This window comes from Streptopelia decaocto (genome assembly GCF_964273445.1).
Source record: "Streptopelia decaocto genome assembly, chromosome: 7".
NCBI classification, from domain to species: Eukaryota; Metazoa; Chordata; class Aves; order Columbiformes; family Columbidae; genus Streptopelia; species Streptopelia decaocto.
Window position 1 is genome coordinate 53,135,809 of NC_138661.1, and position 16,448 is coordinate 53,152,256.

The window sequence follows — 16,448 nt, forward strand, 5'->3', positions numbered from 1 at the left end:
TGCTGATGCATTCAAGGGGAGATTTAGGCAGGAAATTAGCAGGTGTGTTTGCACAGCATGAGGAGCGAACACTTTCAAGGTGCATACAGGACTCAGCATAGCCGGGCAGGCATGATTAGCCACTGGACAGTCTCTCACAGGCAGAGGTCAGGGGGACACCCTCTCACCAAGGTTTACACCGCAAAAAAGGCATCCAATCTGGATTGATAATGTTGACTTTCTTCAAGGATGATACCTCAAGGATGAAGAATCCTTTGTTTTTTTGAAGATTTTTGCTGATAATGATGTGACTCTCACCCTTTATGATTTGTGATCTATTTCTTCAATGTCAGTTTCTGGATGCTGGTTCTGATCCTGTCCATGTCAGAGAGCTGTGGTTCTCACCATGGAACTATCTAGTCTCTATCATCAAGTTACCTCCTCAATATAAAGGTTTTCTAAGTCCAAGGCAAGTCTGTGCATTTATATGTACAACAGTGAAAATCAAAGCAACCACTTTTCTTTCTATTTTGAGGAACCTGTTACAAATGGAAGACACGGCCAATTTGAGTCCAAGGGGCATAAAAACGCTATTGCTGTTCTAACTTACAGCCTATGTCTGAGATTCTGTAGCTTTTGTAGCTTTTCCTCTAAAAAGCATGGCCGAAGAGTTATTTACATGTAAAATGCTACAAAACACAAAACCAAGTTCAAACACACAAATAATTTCTCAGATACACTGCTACTGAAAGTTGTGTGTAGTTTTATTTCAACATATCAAGCACAAACAGGTTTCCCCTAATTGGGGAATATGACGAGGAATGTACTTAAAAATTTGGAAACATTTACATTGAAAGATAGTCCAGACTGGCACCACCACTAAGTATTTTAAGGCTGTATATATAGCAGTACTTACCACTTGGAACTACTTCAGGCCAGAAAAGAAAGGCTTAGTTTTGTCCGCAGTCTACAGAAAATATTGCAAATCTTTAAAAAATGGTGTAAAATAGGAAGACTATTAACAGAGTTGAACAATGCAGTGGCAAAACCTTCCTCCTTCCTGACCTTTGACAATAAATGTGCCTACAACCAAACACTTGTACACCTATGTCACTCCCGTCATCACCTATCCTGGAGCAGTGGATTCCTCTCTACAATGCTAGTGTGTGACTTTATAAAACAGCCATATAGCAAATAATAACAACAATAATAAGTGACCAGGTTTTACGAACAAGGCGTGTCTGAGGTTACACTTGATGGGCCCAGGACACCAGTCAGCTCCGTAACCAAACGAGGAGCTTTCACTGAATACTTCCCCTTTCCTAAAGAGGAATGGCTCTAGGAAATTGTGCATATTTACAGTTCCCATGGAATGGAAAATAAAACACATCCTGAGGTCCCATTCTGTGTGTGCGCTGACAAAACAGATCATGACTTAATATCCCGGGGGGTGGAATTTCTGCACCAAGTATGCTCCCTCCCATAATTAAATGCAGCCGGATAGGCACCGTGGACATCAGTTCTTTAAAGCTCCCCAACTGCATTCCCTCACTCATAGAGCTATGAACCAGGCCGGCATGACCTTCCCAAAATGCTGGGGAGTTTACCATTTTGGGGGTATCAATACTGCTAATTATTAATTGCATCAGAAAATGACAAGACACAGAAAACAAATTGCACAATTAAAGCTACATTTGGCTTCAGCATTAAGGCCCGTACAGGTTAAGAGGTCCTTGAAGATGTACATGTAAAAGGCAAAAATGACATAATCTGCAGGAACAACGTTTTGCAGGTTCCTAGGTCCCTTTTAAACCTCCTTTTTCGACTTTATTCCACCTCTGCCGCGTTGGTTCTAAAGTGCTTTGGTGCCTCGCTGGGCTCCTTGCGTGAGTGGCCCCCCTCCTGCAGCCAGTAATCATTATTGCTGCCAAACGTAGTGATTTTATTTGAAGACATAATTAATGAATAGTTGACACGTAAGAAAGATGCAGAGGAGAAACCAACAGCGAGAGTCCAGGAGGAAGCTTTCAGAAGAGACCTTCCTGTGGAAGGACTTTTTGTTCAGAGCACTGAGGTTTCTGGAAAAGAAAGCAGCATGTTTATTTGGGTGTCACAGGGTGGTGTGCATTCACACGTGTGCGCGTACCCAGAGCTTCCTCACAGGGAGGGATCCCCACACTTCAGAGACACCCCCATGGGTACAGCACTGTGCCCTGCAGACTTCACCTCCCCGCTTTTGAACAGAAAGAGAAGCACTCCTGGCAGACACTGGATTGGGCAGAGCGTGCTGGTTGGCATAACAAGGTTTAAGGGCACAAACCCCAAGAAATCTCTTCATCCAGCACCCACTCACAAACCTATGCCATAACATTCCCAAATACAAGAACTTGCCCTGGACACCCCCAAAGCAGCATAGAAAAGCTAAAGCCTTATCACCAATGGCTCCAACACCCAGAAATGGAGGGCCCCAAGTGATCCCACCCCACTGAAGCCTGCAGGACTCACTGCAGCAGATGTAGCAATTAATACTTCCCCTGCCGTCCCCACAAGAGTCTGTGGTGCAAAGCCCTTTGCTAGCACTATGTTACACAGGTGTGCTCACTACTTTCCTCAAACAGCAAATAGCATTTTATACAAAAAGCGGGAATTTAGTGCTTTGCACTCATGGAGCCCAGTTTTGAGACCACATGCCTGCATCTCTGCAGCAACCAGAGCAAATTCATACCATGCTTGCTAAGAAGGGAAACCCGAACACCTTCTTGCCTAGCAGAGATTTATGTATAGCCAGGATCTGGCTGAGCCCTTCCCAACTTCTGCAGCTGTTTTGCAGTTAGGAGTGCCAAGAGACAGCTTAACACGCTGAGGTGATGCTTTATTGTCCCATAAAGACAGTCTTAAGAGAAAGAGATTTCTTTACTGTTTCAAGGAGGGAGTGGCTTTGTCCTTCCGGTGTGTTAATAGGCGTGTTAATAGGGTGCTTATTGAAACAGTGGTTAACGGCAGCCCTGCAGGTGATAAGGACGCTCCAAAGGCCACAGGTTATTTTTAGCTTATTAGGATGATTCATCTGATGAGAGAAAATGGTTACCTGTGTATGTCCTGTTGGGCTCTCTGTAAGGATAAGACGGCTGAATGAATTTCCTTCAGGTGATTCATCTCTTTTCCGCACTGAGCGCACAGGCTTTCAAACCCTACAGCAAAATATTGAAGGACACTGTATTTTGCATCACTGTCTCTGGTGATGGTGATGAAACACAAACTAGGTTCACCCAGCAAGTGGCTGGCTGTGATCAAATTGTCACAGCCAGAGGGAACATTTACAGGAGGAAACCTGGGGAGAAGGAAACCTGGGGAGAAGGAGACCGGGGACATACTCTTCCACCCCAAAGACACAGGTCAATGGAACAAGTCCTGTGATAGTGGCCTGGGGCTCCTTCTTGGCTCTCAGTAAACAATTTTTGCAGCATTCTTCTCAGCTGAGGGCAGGGGAATGGAGTGCTCACACCTGTCCTCATCTCTGAAATATTCAAGGTCACCACCAACAAAGGCAGAGAAAATGGAATGAGAAATGAAGCCTGGCTCCTCTCTGTTGATTGGAACTTCAGTGTATTTTTCCAACATGTTTGTGCCAGGAGTTAAGAAGCCCTTGTTGGCATGAATAGCATAAGGCAGAAAAAGTATGTACACAGAACAGAAAAGCAAAACATTCTCTGTGTTTGCCTGTGGGGTATGGGCCTACGACATTAACTGGGCTACAAAATGTCCCAGGGCTGGCTCAAGGAATAAGGTACCAAGGGAAGAACATTAAAGCCTGACCCAGTGATACCCAAATACTTGCCATCATCATCTGAGAGCTCCTGCACCGACTCAGGCGTTGAACAGCTGCTCTCTGTGTTCTGGCTGTGGTTAGACGGCTGATCGCTGGTTTTGCGGCGCCTGCAGTCTTTGGCAGACCTCTGAATAAAACAGGGATTAAAAAAGACTCAGTCAACAGTCAAATTGAAGACTCTTGTGTTTGACTTTAAGCAAAATAACCTGTGGTGCTGGGGAGTATCTGTGAGATTGTGAAGTTTGATTGCTTTCTCAGCAACTCCTGGTAGTTGGACCCCTGGCAGCCAGTTAAGGATATTACACACATGCCCCGTACAGAAGCATTTCCTCAAATAACATCCTTAAGACACCCATCCAAGTTATTCTTGTTGTAGCTTTAACTGACGCATATTAGTGAAGAATCTTGTAGTTTTTTTTGCTGAGTTGCATACCCACCAACCAGATACATAAGAGAAAGAATGAAAAGAAGAAAAATTTAGAATAAAATTTCCTGGGGAAGATTCCTCAGAAGGTGCTGGGAACATTTAAACATCACAGAACTTTTACACCTAACTTCTTGATGCACTTTGGAAAGTTTCTCCCTACCTCTTGAATGGGTAAACCAAACATGTCCAGAGACGTTCAGATTCGGGGTATTAGAAAAGTCTATGTTCATAATAAGATACGAGTTCCTCAGTGTAATACAGGTTATATCTAGCTAGTTCAGCAGTTCTACATTTACAAAGCATTTTCTGAATGACATATATTACTTCAAAGATAAATGCAATGAAATAAGAAAGTATCATCCCTGTTTAAGGGAGAGGATGGAGGAAGGTTTCTTGTCTTGTCTAAGAGGAAGTAAGTAGTAAAGGCAGATGGCAAAGACCAAAATTGAAGTTGCAGGATCTCAGTTGTGTACTCCAAAACCTTGCTCACACCCTCACTATGGGAAGTTTTCTGCTTTGGAAACACCAAACAGTAAAGTTCACCTCAGTCGTGCAAAACCCATTATAAGAGTCACTGTCACCAACACTGAGTGGAAGAAAAATACCAAAACAGATAGGATATGTCAACCAAGAATTACAATGATTTGCAGCTAATGATGGTATAACACTGCAGGTCTAGAGTCATGAGCTGTATTTACCCAAAACAAACCTTTCAGCCTATGCCATGCTTACATGAAAATGCTGCAGAAAAAGGCTCTGTATCTAAACAGTCTTAAAGAATATTATATTCCCCAAAGCAGGCTTTTTACCTTGTGCCGTGTAATTTGATTGTTTACGCATGTTGTTTTGTGGTTTGACATCCTTGTGGATAAGTGTCTTTCCATGGTCTGAAGTATTCCATCCTTCTCAAATTGGGCAATGTCGTTCAAAGGATCCCAAGGTCTTAAACTTTTGAGACCAAAGGAAAAAAAGCATTAGAAAAGCAAGAATACCACCAGGTGTGTTAAAAGCAATGCACCAATTCCACATTCATCAGGGCATTCACTCCTGACACGAACAAGAGTTTCTGCAGATGCAGTGTGAGGAGTAACAGATACTTTCTCTTATGTTCACATTTCCTAGCAATAAATAGGGGGAGTTCAGTCTCCACAGGCTTCACCCTTCTTGCCAGGGGAGGAGAGCGCAGTTGTCAACTCTGCTCGCAAAGTGTAAAAAAAAGTCTGCAAAATGATTCCACGCTTCACTGCACCAATAGGGATTTCCACCAATGGCACAGCAGATTTTCCACTGCCAAGCCCCCTTTTCCAGCTATTCCCAAATAGCATCAGCAATATGTATTCTAATAATGAGATGGAGCTCAGAAAGAAGAAGCCCAGGGCACAGTTTGGGGAAAGGCAGGACTCAAATTATGGGTCTGCAACTTAGCTTGCATCCCGGGGGACTCAAGCAGCGAGGCCTGCTCGTAACCCCCCAGGCGCAACACTCACTCCTCGTATTTGTAGCGCCACTCGTTAGTTGCGGCGTCGTGCCTGAAGAGCAGCGGTTTCCATTCTGTGCCGTTCTCCCTCCGCTCCCGGGCGGCATTCCTCTGCTCCTCTTCCAGCACAAATTTTTCCTGCGTCGCCTTGTGTTGATCTCCTTTGTTTATTGCACTGGTAACGTGCTGCCAAAGCCTAGAAATAAACAGGGAAGCAAGAGAAACCACCTTAAAACTGACAATGTATCTTGCCAACTTGAATGTTGGAGCAGACACTTTTCTGCTCTCTTGATACTCCAGAAGAACTGTAACAGGACTGCTCAGCCTCAGTTTTGGCTTGTAAATTAAAGGAACATTATGAGCATGGCACCACTGGATGCTGTATACAACGATCCACTGAACAACAGGGGAACTTTCCCTTCGATAACATCACCTACAATACTCAGCAAAATCTTCAGAGCTGTCTGTGGGAGTTATAACATAGTTATGCTCATTGAGGTCAGCGGCCTTTTTAGAGGTGACTGATGTGTAATGGAGAATCTGTTATCTTCCTTGCCCTTTCAATCATTTATATTTAGGAGCCTTTGTGTTAATGTCTATCCCTGAAACAAAGGCTTTATATTTAGAGTTTAGAAGCACTGGAAAATGAATTCATGTGCACAGCTTGCAGCTGCACATGCAGTGTTTTACTTATACATAGGATTAGCAACCAGATCTGTAGAAAGCTGCTTCAATCTGCAAGAAATGGATCTGCACTTGTGCTCACAAATGGTAAGCATGAACATAAGCATTCACTTGCACTTGTTGTCAGATGCCAAAAGATATGTGATCTTTCATATGATATCTCATTGAGTCTCTGCCCGGAGGAGAGGATCTGCCTTTTACAAGAGAAAAATAAATTTATTTATTTATTTATTTATTTATTTATTTATTTATTTATTTATTTTTAACTATAGCCAAGCTGTGATTTCCCTCTCCACACTTCCTCTAATCAGAGCACTCTAATCTTCATTTCGGATTGGAAATAGTTCTGAGATTAGCAGCTAGCCCTCCCAAAACATTACCGAGTGGTTTAGCACTTAGAATAGGCACTGGAGATACAGGCAGTTCTAGTATTCCTAGCTCCAAAAAACACCAGTCCTTCATTTAGAAGATGAATACATTACTGCATTTAATTTGGAGCTTGCTGTGAAGCTCTTAATTTAAAAGGGATACTGATGCTTTCTTTATATTTCTGTCACCATATATTGACACAACACTTCTAAAAAATCAGCCTCTTTGATAATTACCAGAGGAACACTTTCCTGACATTTGACACGTCCCTCCCATCTTCCTGTGTATTAATCTTTTCTCCCAGAAACAAAGGAAGGAAACTCAATTCAAACTCAAAGTGATGGGGGCAGGGGAGGGAGGAGTGAAAATAACGTCCTGAAAAAATACTGTGGTGGCGTAAAGAGTCAGTTCTAAGGAATGCAGTGGTGTAAAGAGAGTCCTCTAATTCCAGGAACCTCAGAGAGACACACACAAAATTGTTTGACAAGGGCAAATTATTCCATCAAGAGCTCCATGTGTCAGAGGAAGAGACCCTCCATGGTGAGCTGCATAATGGTATGAGCTTCAGAGACTCTCCAGCGTTCGTGAAAATAAACAATTTTCAGCACGGCAGGAAAGACTATGCAATTCAGATAGAACATAACCTGGATGAGATGGTAATTTATTCATGCGATCGTCAGCATTATAAGGAGCTCGGTGGAATGTCTGTTAGGAATCTCTAGAATTTTTCCTTTTGCCTCTTTTCCCTGGCTGCATGTATCATTATCAATCTCTGATGTAGCAAAGGGAGTCAGATTCTTTGTCTGCAAGACTGAGATTTCTCTTCTCTAAAAGAATCTTCTTCAGAAGAATATCAGAGAAATGTGATGCCATCTGCTCTGCTCTGTGACGACGAGTAAGTTACAAATACAGATTTTGTTGCCCATAACACCCACTGTAGTCCAGAACAAACTAAATGTTCATGTATTTTTATATTTGTGCACTCCCTTTCTTTTTTCATAAGAAGGAGAATCTTGGTGTGATGTGATGCAACATCAAAATTACATGCCCACAGGGAAGTGGCCAATGTAATGTAGGCAGCAAATTGCATGTGCTGGTTCGGGATGTTAGCTGGTATTGGCAAAGCATATTGCTGAGATGGTCGGAGTAGTTGGTTTGAAGCCAGCATCACATGATGTTGCTGCAACTGTTCTTGCTCAAGAACTGGCTCAGGGATGCTCACTGCATCAGGAAGTCAAATTCCTTCCATTTCCTAAGTTGTGTGCTAGGACGATAAATTGTGTGCCAGGACAATATTTGTAGGTAATCTAGATTACCCTAAAAACACTGGTGCAGACTTCACTGGAGATCTCAGCTGAGATTATGAGACAGGTTTAAACTTCTGTTTAATTACATTCCCTCATAAAATCCTGTTATGTGGTTCAAACTACTGCTCTGCCCATGCCAGGACTTTCCACTTGATTCCTGCACCTAATTTATGATCCTGTGGTTGAAATAACCCTTCTTAACAAGACATCCAACCTCAGACTGACATCTTGTGCTTTCATAAAATGTTCCACCAGTTACAGAGACTCTGTTCAAGATGTCTGGAGTTCAGAGACAGCTGTTATTTTAGCAGATAAAATACAGCTTCCACAATTTCTCAGCCCAGCCTCCTGGCTAATTCAGAGCTATACTTCATGGAAATACTCCAGAGTTAATAGACTAGAAAAAAACAGGTAAATGGCTGGGTAATATGTACAGGCAAAGCAGGTCACTACCTTTCCAGGACTGTACTGTGGAATTGGAGCCTTCTGATGAGAGCCCTGCTTCAAGTGGGGAAGCAGCAGCGAGGCGTTCTCAGAGCTCCTTACCTCTCCGACTCAAAGTCTGTCTGCTCCTCAAACAGCACAATATGGCGCTTCAGTCTCTGCCTTCGTACTTCACTGGTCGGATTCCAGAACATTTCTGCGTTCCCGTTTTTCAACTCATTTATATGCACTTCCCCATCCTGACACGGAAAATTAAGTGAAAAAGTTAAAGACAATCAGAAGTACAAGGCAGAAAATAATCCTGACAAAGGGAAGCTGCTTCTGGGTGATGACTGGGGATGGTGCTTGGTTAGAAGGCTTCTTTTCTCCTCTATCCCATTAAATCTCACTGAACACTTCCTGAAAGTTTCTAAAACTAATGAAGAGAGACATTCCTGGAAACACTGGCTGGATTAATCAGAGAAGAACTAGAAAGGGACCCAGTCCCTTCTGTTAGTGTTGTCAAGCGTACTCACAGAAGCCCTAAGATGCTCTTCTTTCCCTACTGTTCCTCCCAAGTACCACCCAGCACACATAAATAAGATCCCTAGTTCCTCTTCCAGCCTTTCTTCTATTCCTCAATGCTGAAATCTCATGCAGGGCCTACTGAAATACCATCCTCTCTAGAAAGGACAGCTAAAGCTGAGATACTCTTACACATGGGTTGGTTTTTTTCAGTTTAGCCAGGTTTTTGCTCCTGAATTTAATTTAGCACTTCAAAATGCCAGGAGTCTTCAATCCTTATTCCTTGCCAATTTACCTGGCAACTATTAAAGCAGCACTTCTCTAATCTGAGGCTGGCTAGACAATATTATTAAGCTGCCTCCCAGATGCAGCAATGTCATGGAGCCAGGCAGGGTAGTTTACAGGGTGCATAGTGAACAGCACGATGCTGACTGCAAGTGGGATGAATCAGACAATTACAGCTGCTGAACAGCATAAGCACTGGGCCATTCAGCTGCCTGGACATGGGACGAGTATCACTCAAACCTTTTTAAGTCATGGCTATAGGCTTTGCCTGTCACTGCCTAATTTGCTGCTGCATTTGTCCCCCTGCCACGGTCCAGTCCCTTGATGCACTTCTCAAAGTCCATCTCCCACATCTTCAGCTGTGAAACTCCTTCAACCCTGAGGGACTTTCGTCCCTCCCTGAAGTCTCCCTCAGGACTTCCTCTGCATGTCCTGAGGTGCCAGTTCTAGGACAGATCTCAGGTCCCCAAGACTCCCCCAGCTGTGGATAGGAGGAGGCAGGCAGACATTACCAGACATCACTACGTGCATCTCTAAGGGGCATATATACAGGCTCTCAACTGCTGCTTTCATCTGGGGCTAAAAAGCATTTTCTTCCCTTCTTTATTCAGGTGGGTTTTCAGGTCCTGAGGCAGAGAATTAGCCTCTCAGCTGCAAGGGTTTCTGTCAGGAAACTGGACGGTGCCAGAGAAAAGTGTGCAGAGAACAGGAGAGCAGGCTAATACTCTCAGCAGGGAGGGCGGAGAACAAACAACGTCCCTAATGCTGCACAGCAGCTACTCTATTCACAGCATGCAACTGCAAACAGCAGCTTATGGAGCCACCCTTTCAAAGCCATTAAACTTCTTTTCTACATCATTCTAATTTTGTGCACCACAAACAACCAGCACAAAGAACAAGGGAGGAATAAATTATTTTCAGGCTGATAAAAACCAAACACAGAAGGGTGGAAGCTGAGCAGCACACAACCATGTGGCTCATTGCCCCAGGGGAGCCAGATTACGTGTTCTCATGGATGGTGTTTGCAGGACCCACCACAGACAAGGTACTCCACACTCCATCACAACCCACAAGTGCCAAGGCTCATCCTGCAGGAAAGGGGGCTCAGAATGGAAAAGCCACCCAGGCACAGGGACCAAATCTCCTTGTATACACCTAGAATAGGCAAATCTCCCCATTTCCAAATAGTCATTAGCTTTTTATGTAAAGAGACAGATTGCCTGAGTGGATGAGTCCAATACCAAAGCCTACACTGGGGTTAGGGCCTTACTATAGAATGAGCTTTATCCAAGCACATTTCATCTGATCTACTCTAAATACCTCCTTTAGAATGAGAAAAATCTTGTCTCAGGAATGACAATTTATGTGGACTGGAAAGGGAGCATAGCTAAACTATAATGAAGATGTAGATGCCTAAATGTAGCTGACATAAATAACTAAGTATGCAGCCCAAAGCCAGGGCTCACTGCCTTTGCCTCAGTTATCAGGAGTTCCCAACCAAAACTCTATCACAGTATCACAGTATGTTTGGGATTGGAAGGGACCTCAAAAGATCATCTAGTCCAATCCCCCTGCTGGAGCAGGAACACCTAGGTGAGGTCGCACAGGAACATGTCCAGGCGGGTTTTGAATGTCTCCAGAGAAGGAGACTCCACCACTTCCCTGGGCAGCCTGTTCCAGTGCTCTGTCACCCTCACTGAGAAGAAGTTTTTTCTCAAATTTAAGTGGAACCTCTTGTGTTCCAGCTTGATCCCATTACCCCTTGTCCTATCATTGTTTGCCACAGAGAAGAGCCTGGCTCCATCCCCATGGCACTCACCCTTTATATATTTATAAACATTAATAAGGTCCCCCCTTAGTCTCCTCTTCTCCAAACTAAAGAGACCCAGCTCCCTCAGCCTTTCTTCATAAGGGAGGTGCTCCACTCCCTTAATCATCTTGGTTGCCCTACGCTGGACCCTCTCCAGCAGTTCCCTGTCCTTCTTGAACTGAGGGGCCCAGAACTGGACACAATATTCCAGGTGTGGTCTCACCAGGGCGGAGTAGAGGGGAAGGAGGACCTCTCTCGATCTACTAACCACCCCCCTTCTAATACACCCCAGGATGCCATTGGCCTTCCTGGCCACAAGGGCACAGTGCTGGCTCATGGTCATCCTGTTGTCCACCAGGACCCCCAGGTCCCTTTCCCCTACACTGCTCTCTAATATGTAATCTCCCAACCTATACTGGAACCTGGGGTTGTTCCTGCCCAGGTGCAGGACTCTACACTTGCCCTTGTTAAATTTCATTAGGTTAAATTTCATTAGGTGGCGTGCGCCTGTTGTCCCAGCTGTGCAGGGAGGCAGAGCCTGTCGGATCGCTTGAGCCCAGGGTTCGAGTCCCGCAGAGCGGCGCTGAGACTGCGGGAGGTGTTCGGTGTTGAACCCCGGAGGGGTGGGGCTGGGGGCACCAAGTGTAGTGTAGTGTAGTAGTAAACTCTAGTCTACATCCTTCAATGTGCAACTTTATTCTTGCTGGATTTTGGCTCAAGGATACCTTGGAGTGATTCACTTGTGGGTAGTAGGTGTGCAAAGGTGCTACCTGCTCTGCTGACTATTCTGAGCTGCCCATACAGATAGACGCCCACAGAATCTGTCTCTTCGTCCTTCATCTCATGAACAGACGAATAACCATCTATCATAACCATTTGCTGTAAAAATAATGAATTTTAAACCTTGTGAAGTTCTTCCCTGATGTTGCTGTAGCTGGGGAAGTATTAAACACAAGACAAAAGGAAGCCTCATGATTGTCACAATCACACGTAAAACATACTATGTCTCCTTCCATCAGTGCTTGTCACAAACCTGGGACCCTAAATAGTGATACTGGCTTTGATAGAAACACACCTCACTGGTCCCAGCTTTGGCCCAGGCTCTGGGCGTGCAAGCGTTACTCGCTCTGCGGGTGGATGGGACTACAGAAGTGTGAATGACCTTGAGAGCTGTGGCCCGGAAAGCTCTGCTCGCCTGCACTCCCTGGGGACGGCGGGAGGAGGCAGGACAGGGCCCCCACAGCCCCCGCCCGCCACGGGGCCTGCCAAGGGCTGCCCGTCCTCCCACGCACCCGCTGCCACCCGCACTCCGACTGTCAGCAGCTTCGATTATCGCACATTACCCAGTGTCCACTGAGACTTGCTAACACTTCTTCTCCTGATTTAATCTTCCCAGAGATTTGATTAATGCTTGCGCTGCCACCGAAGAAAGGCTGTCAGGGGAGAAAAGAAATAGAAAACACGATCAGTCCAGTGAGAATTGGGAGAAAGCCAAATGTGGTGATGTAGCAGGAGGGAAGGAAAGTGCAATCTCCTTGATTTCCACTATTTCTGGGGAAAGGCAGAATGAATTCTAAAACAAATTTTACTGTCTAGCACTGTGCCCTCCTCCTTTTGTCTGCAATACAAAAATCAGTGTAAGAGCTGCAGGAAGGGAGATAAGCCTTCAGGTGCCTTGTCTTCATTGCAAATACAGTTATTGTCAGCTAGACATCAGGATAAGTGTATGTGGGCAAGTCCTTCCCATTGTTCAGAATCACATTGCAGTTTGCAGCCTTATACTTGCAGCCTTGTCCAAAGGAAAGGAGCAGCACTAACACAACTGGTGATTTTTCCTGCTTATGGCGCAGCAAGAACAGTGTGGCACTGCTGCTGGCTGCATCTGCATGAAGTCTCCAGTGTGAAGAAGCTCTCAGCAGCAGCAAACAAAAGAAGAAAAAGGGTATTTCCAGAGTGAAGGAAAAGAGTCTCAGAACAAAGGAAAATTCCCCTCACCTCCTGCCTGCCCAACACAGGAAACAGCAGTGATAGAGTGACCAGCTCTTCCATTCATACCACACATTTCTTCAGATATTTAGGCAGCTACTTTCCAATAACATTCATGCAGAGGAACTTTTTTTTTTCTTAATAACAATATAAACCTAAATTTCCCACAATATCCATGGAAAAAGAAATCACAAGTATCTCAAGAATCAGTGTATGCAATCCAGTAGATAATTGGTATGTATCCGAATTAATAACAAAGTTACGGGGTTTATCTTTAATTTCTCACAATTCTACTAAGAAAGGTGCCTAAAAAATATCCAAAGCAGAACATGTAATTATGTCCCAGGGAACTTTCTGAGTCATGTTTGGACTAAGCATATTGTTTACAAGACAGAAAAGAAGGGGCTGCATTTTAAGCTCTGAAGTGTTTGTAGGTTTGAGATGACACTGACTGAAGTCAGGGAAATACTCCATTGGCCTTGACACAGCACATCATGCCTACACGAAGAAGAGGTTTTAAAGAGAAGTGTATGCAAATGTCAAGGAAAGACATGGAGCAACAGTTCACTTTGTAAGGGCAAATAAAGACAGAAAATTATTACTGTTCCCAGAAAAACACAGTCTGAAAAAGACTCCCCTAACTCCAGTAATCTCTCACGTTTATGTTAGCTAAGGCTGAAACTCTGAAGTCCTGCAGGCTCTCAGTTCTCCATCCTTTATTTTATGCTCAGGCAAGTTCGTTGGAACAGATGAGAAATGGATGCTCCTTAAAAACCAAGTTAACTGTCCAAGAAAAGTTACAGGTCATCACCTTCCCTCCCAAATTCTAACACATGTAACTACAAGAATGCTCTAAGATGTCTCAATTTTATCTGCATACCATAAATCTGTATCACCAGGCTTTCTAGGGGAGGGAATAGCTACATGAACAAGTCAGTACAAGGCAACGACAGTGCAGCTCATCAGTGTGATAGCCACTCAAAATTATCTGCCTGAAAATGGGCTCTTATCCTACCACCAAAGCAAGATCCTGTAGCCTTAAGAAACACAAGGTACAGTTCATTTTAACACCTGCAAGGTAAGAGTACATGTATGATGACTACTGGAGACGTACACTGAAGATCCACATTCTAACTTGGCTCAAAGTAGCTTGTACACCTCGCTGTATTTTGCAAGCAAAAATAATTGTACTTTTCTGAACAGAAGCTACGCTGTCATTGCCAAACATTCAGCTGGCTGGCAGTGAACAAGTCATGTGTAAAACTCAGGCTTCCTGGCTTCAAATCGAGTTGCACTAGGAAAAACTGACTGCAGGGTGATGCCTCCTCTCTGGGTAGGCCACCCCGTCATACATGCATATGTTGCTGGTACATAAATGTTCTAGTGTGTATGGTCAAACCTTGCCTGGAGCACAGGGGCAAGCCTGAGACTCATTCAAAATGGGGGCCACGATGTCTCTTACCTTTAGCTTGAATTCCAGTTCTGCCCTGTGGTTAGTTTTCTCACAGTCGATGGTAACTTTTCCTCCAAGCTCCATTGTCATGGTACCATATAAAAGTCCTGAAATGGAAAAAAGAGACTTAAGAGAGGCCCCACTGGAAGTAATCTGCTTTCTCAACTCAAACTGGCTCTCACTGAAATGCTGTGAAATTCGCTGCTTGGCTTAGAGTTCTGAAAAGACAGAAACCAAAGTTTCTTGAAAATGACTCTTTACTATAAGCATGAAGAATCCTCCCCTGAGTCCCTATTCCCCGCTTATTACACCAGTTAGGAAACAGCTTGACTCAGAGATTCTGATAGTGCCTCTGTGGCAAGCTGAAAGTGGGAAAGGGAAAATAAGGAAGACTGCTCAGCAATCTCATTTATACTGGTGCTTAGACAGCCTCGGTTGCTCCTCACAAGGTGGATGGGGCAGAGAGGAGCTGCAACGGGATGCAGCAGAATATGGGAGACTAGCAGTCATGTAAGGGATTCTCTTTTACACATGCTTACCATTTTCTGAAAAGGTCATTTGCAGAACAAGAAATATTGACAAGAGAAATATTTATGCACAGGAATAGTTCACAGCATAATTTACAGAAGCTACTGTTTCCAGGTAGCTAGACCCTCCACAAATATTAACTTAGAGGTCAACATGCCAAAACAAAAAATATGGAAAAAACAAAATTGGATCAAACTGCTGCAGGAGTGATTTTATCACTGTGGTTGAAATGGCACGCAGGCTTCCCATCCTACCGAGAAATGCAAAGTTACAAGAGTGAATCAGCAGCCATCCCTGGCCTCAGGGCACATTCAGCTCAACAGAGCAAAGCCACATCATAACAGGTAGTAGCCTCACTGAGGCAGCTCATACACTGAGGAATATAATGATTAGAGTAACAAAGGAATCAGAAGTCAGGAATTTCCTTTAGTCTCGAAAAATCAGAAAATATATTACACAATTTCAGTGTTAACATTAGAAAAACTTTTTATCCTCAGAAGCGAAGAAATGTACTCTTATTCTTTCCATCTTCACTTTATCTGCCGTGCATGTATGCAATATTTTTTGTCTCTACACAGTGTTAAAATTAACTTAGATGGGCCTAATTCTGTCCCCAGCTCTGCACAGACAAATCGAAAAGACTTCAGTGAGGATTACCCGTCTTCTGCTGAGCGCCATGACTCATGTGTGGAGCAACAGCTCCCTGGAATTACCAGCCCTGCGCCGCCCAGTATCCCAGAGGGGAGAAGAGAGCTGGTGAAAAGTCAGCCAGTAACATACCATTACATTATTCTGTTTGCTTCCTATTTGAACAGTCACAACGTACCTTTACAGTGGGCGTATGGCATAGTAATTATATACTCTTCCCCCCTGTTTAGAAACGTAAGCTTTGCTTTCCCATCCAAGAGTGCAGAAAGTGAGTTACCTAGAATTTAAAAGAACAAATATATATATATATATATATAAAGAAAACGCATGTTATACTTGGTCACTTGTCCTACTTTAGAAAAACACTTCCATTTAAATCTAGGTCACTAATAAAAGAAGAGATACAATAACTCAGGACCCCTGCAAATCATTTACTGTTGGAGGCAGTCAGTTCTAATGAAGTCTGGTGTATGGCTCATATTTGCTCTGGCATTTAGCTCCCGTTGCAGAAAGAGCAGTAGATTAAATGAGTCATCAGTGGAATGCAGAAAGCAGTTCCAATGCTTAGGAGATTTTCAGGTCCTTCTGCTCTCACAACTTTTCTGATTGTATATGATCCCAAATAACAAATAAAATTGCCAGAAGGACAGCAATGACTATTTACAAGTGTTTCAGCAAATATATTTACCAGACGATCTTACTTCAGAGGTGTTTGTCT

General features: G+C 43.8%; 1 protein-coding gene across 3 annotated transcripts in view; it reads right to left on the reverse strand.

Moving 5' to 3' along the window:
- Positions 1 to 725: 725 nt before the first annotated feature.
- Positions 726 to 16,448, reverse strand: part of OSBPL5 (oxysterol binding protein like 5) — a 183,650-nt gene continuing 167,927 nt past the window's right edge. For all 3 annotated transcript variants that reach the window (XM_082058624.1, XM_082058626.1, XM_082058625.1), the window contains exons 14-22: positions 15,909 to 16,007; positions 14,564 to 14,661; positions 12,459 to 12,548; positions 8,619 to 8,755; positions 5,723 to 5,908; positions 5,045 to 5,183; positions 3,818 to 3,935; positions 3,068 to 3,170; positions 726 to 2,057 (exon numbers count right to left, since the gene is read on the reverse strand). In XM_082058624.1, coding sequence (XP_081914750.1) covers positions 1,922 to 2,057; positions 3,068 to 3,170; positions 3,818 to 3,935; positions 5,045 to 5,183; positions 5,723 to 5,908; positions 8,619 to 8,755; positions 12,459 to 12,548; positions 14,564 to 14,661; positions 15,909 to 16,007 — 1,106 coding nt within the window. In that variant the 3' untranslated portion in view covers positions 726 to 1,921. The remainder of the gene's footprint in view (positions 2,058 to 3,067; positions 3,171 to 3,817; positions 3,936 to 5,044; positions 5,184 to 5,722; positions 5,909 to 8,618; positions 8,756 to 12,458; positions 12,549 to 14,563; positions 14,662 to 15,908; positions 16,008 to 16,448) is intronic.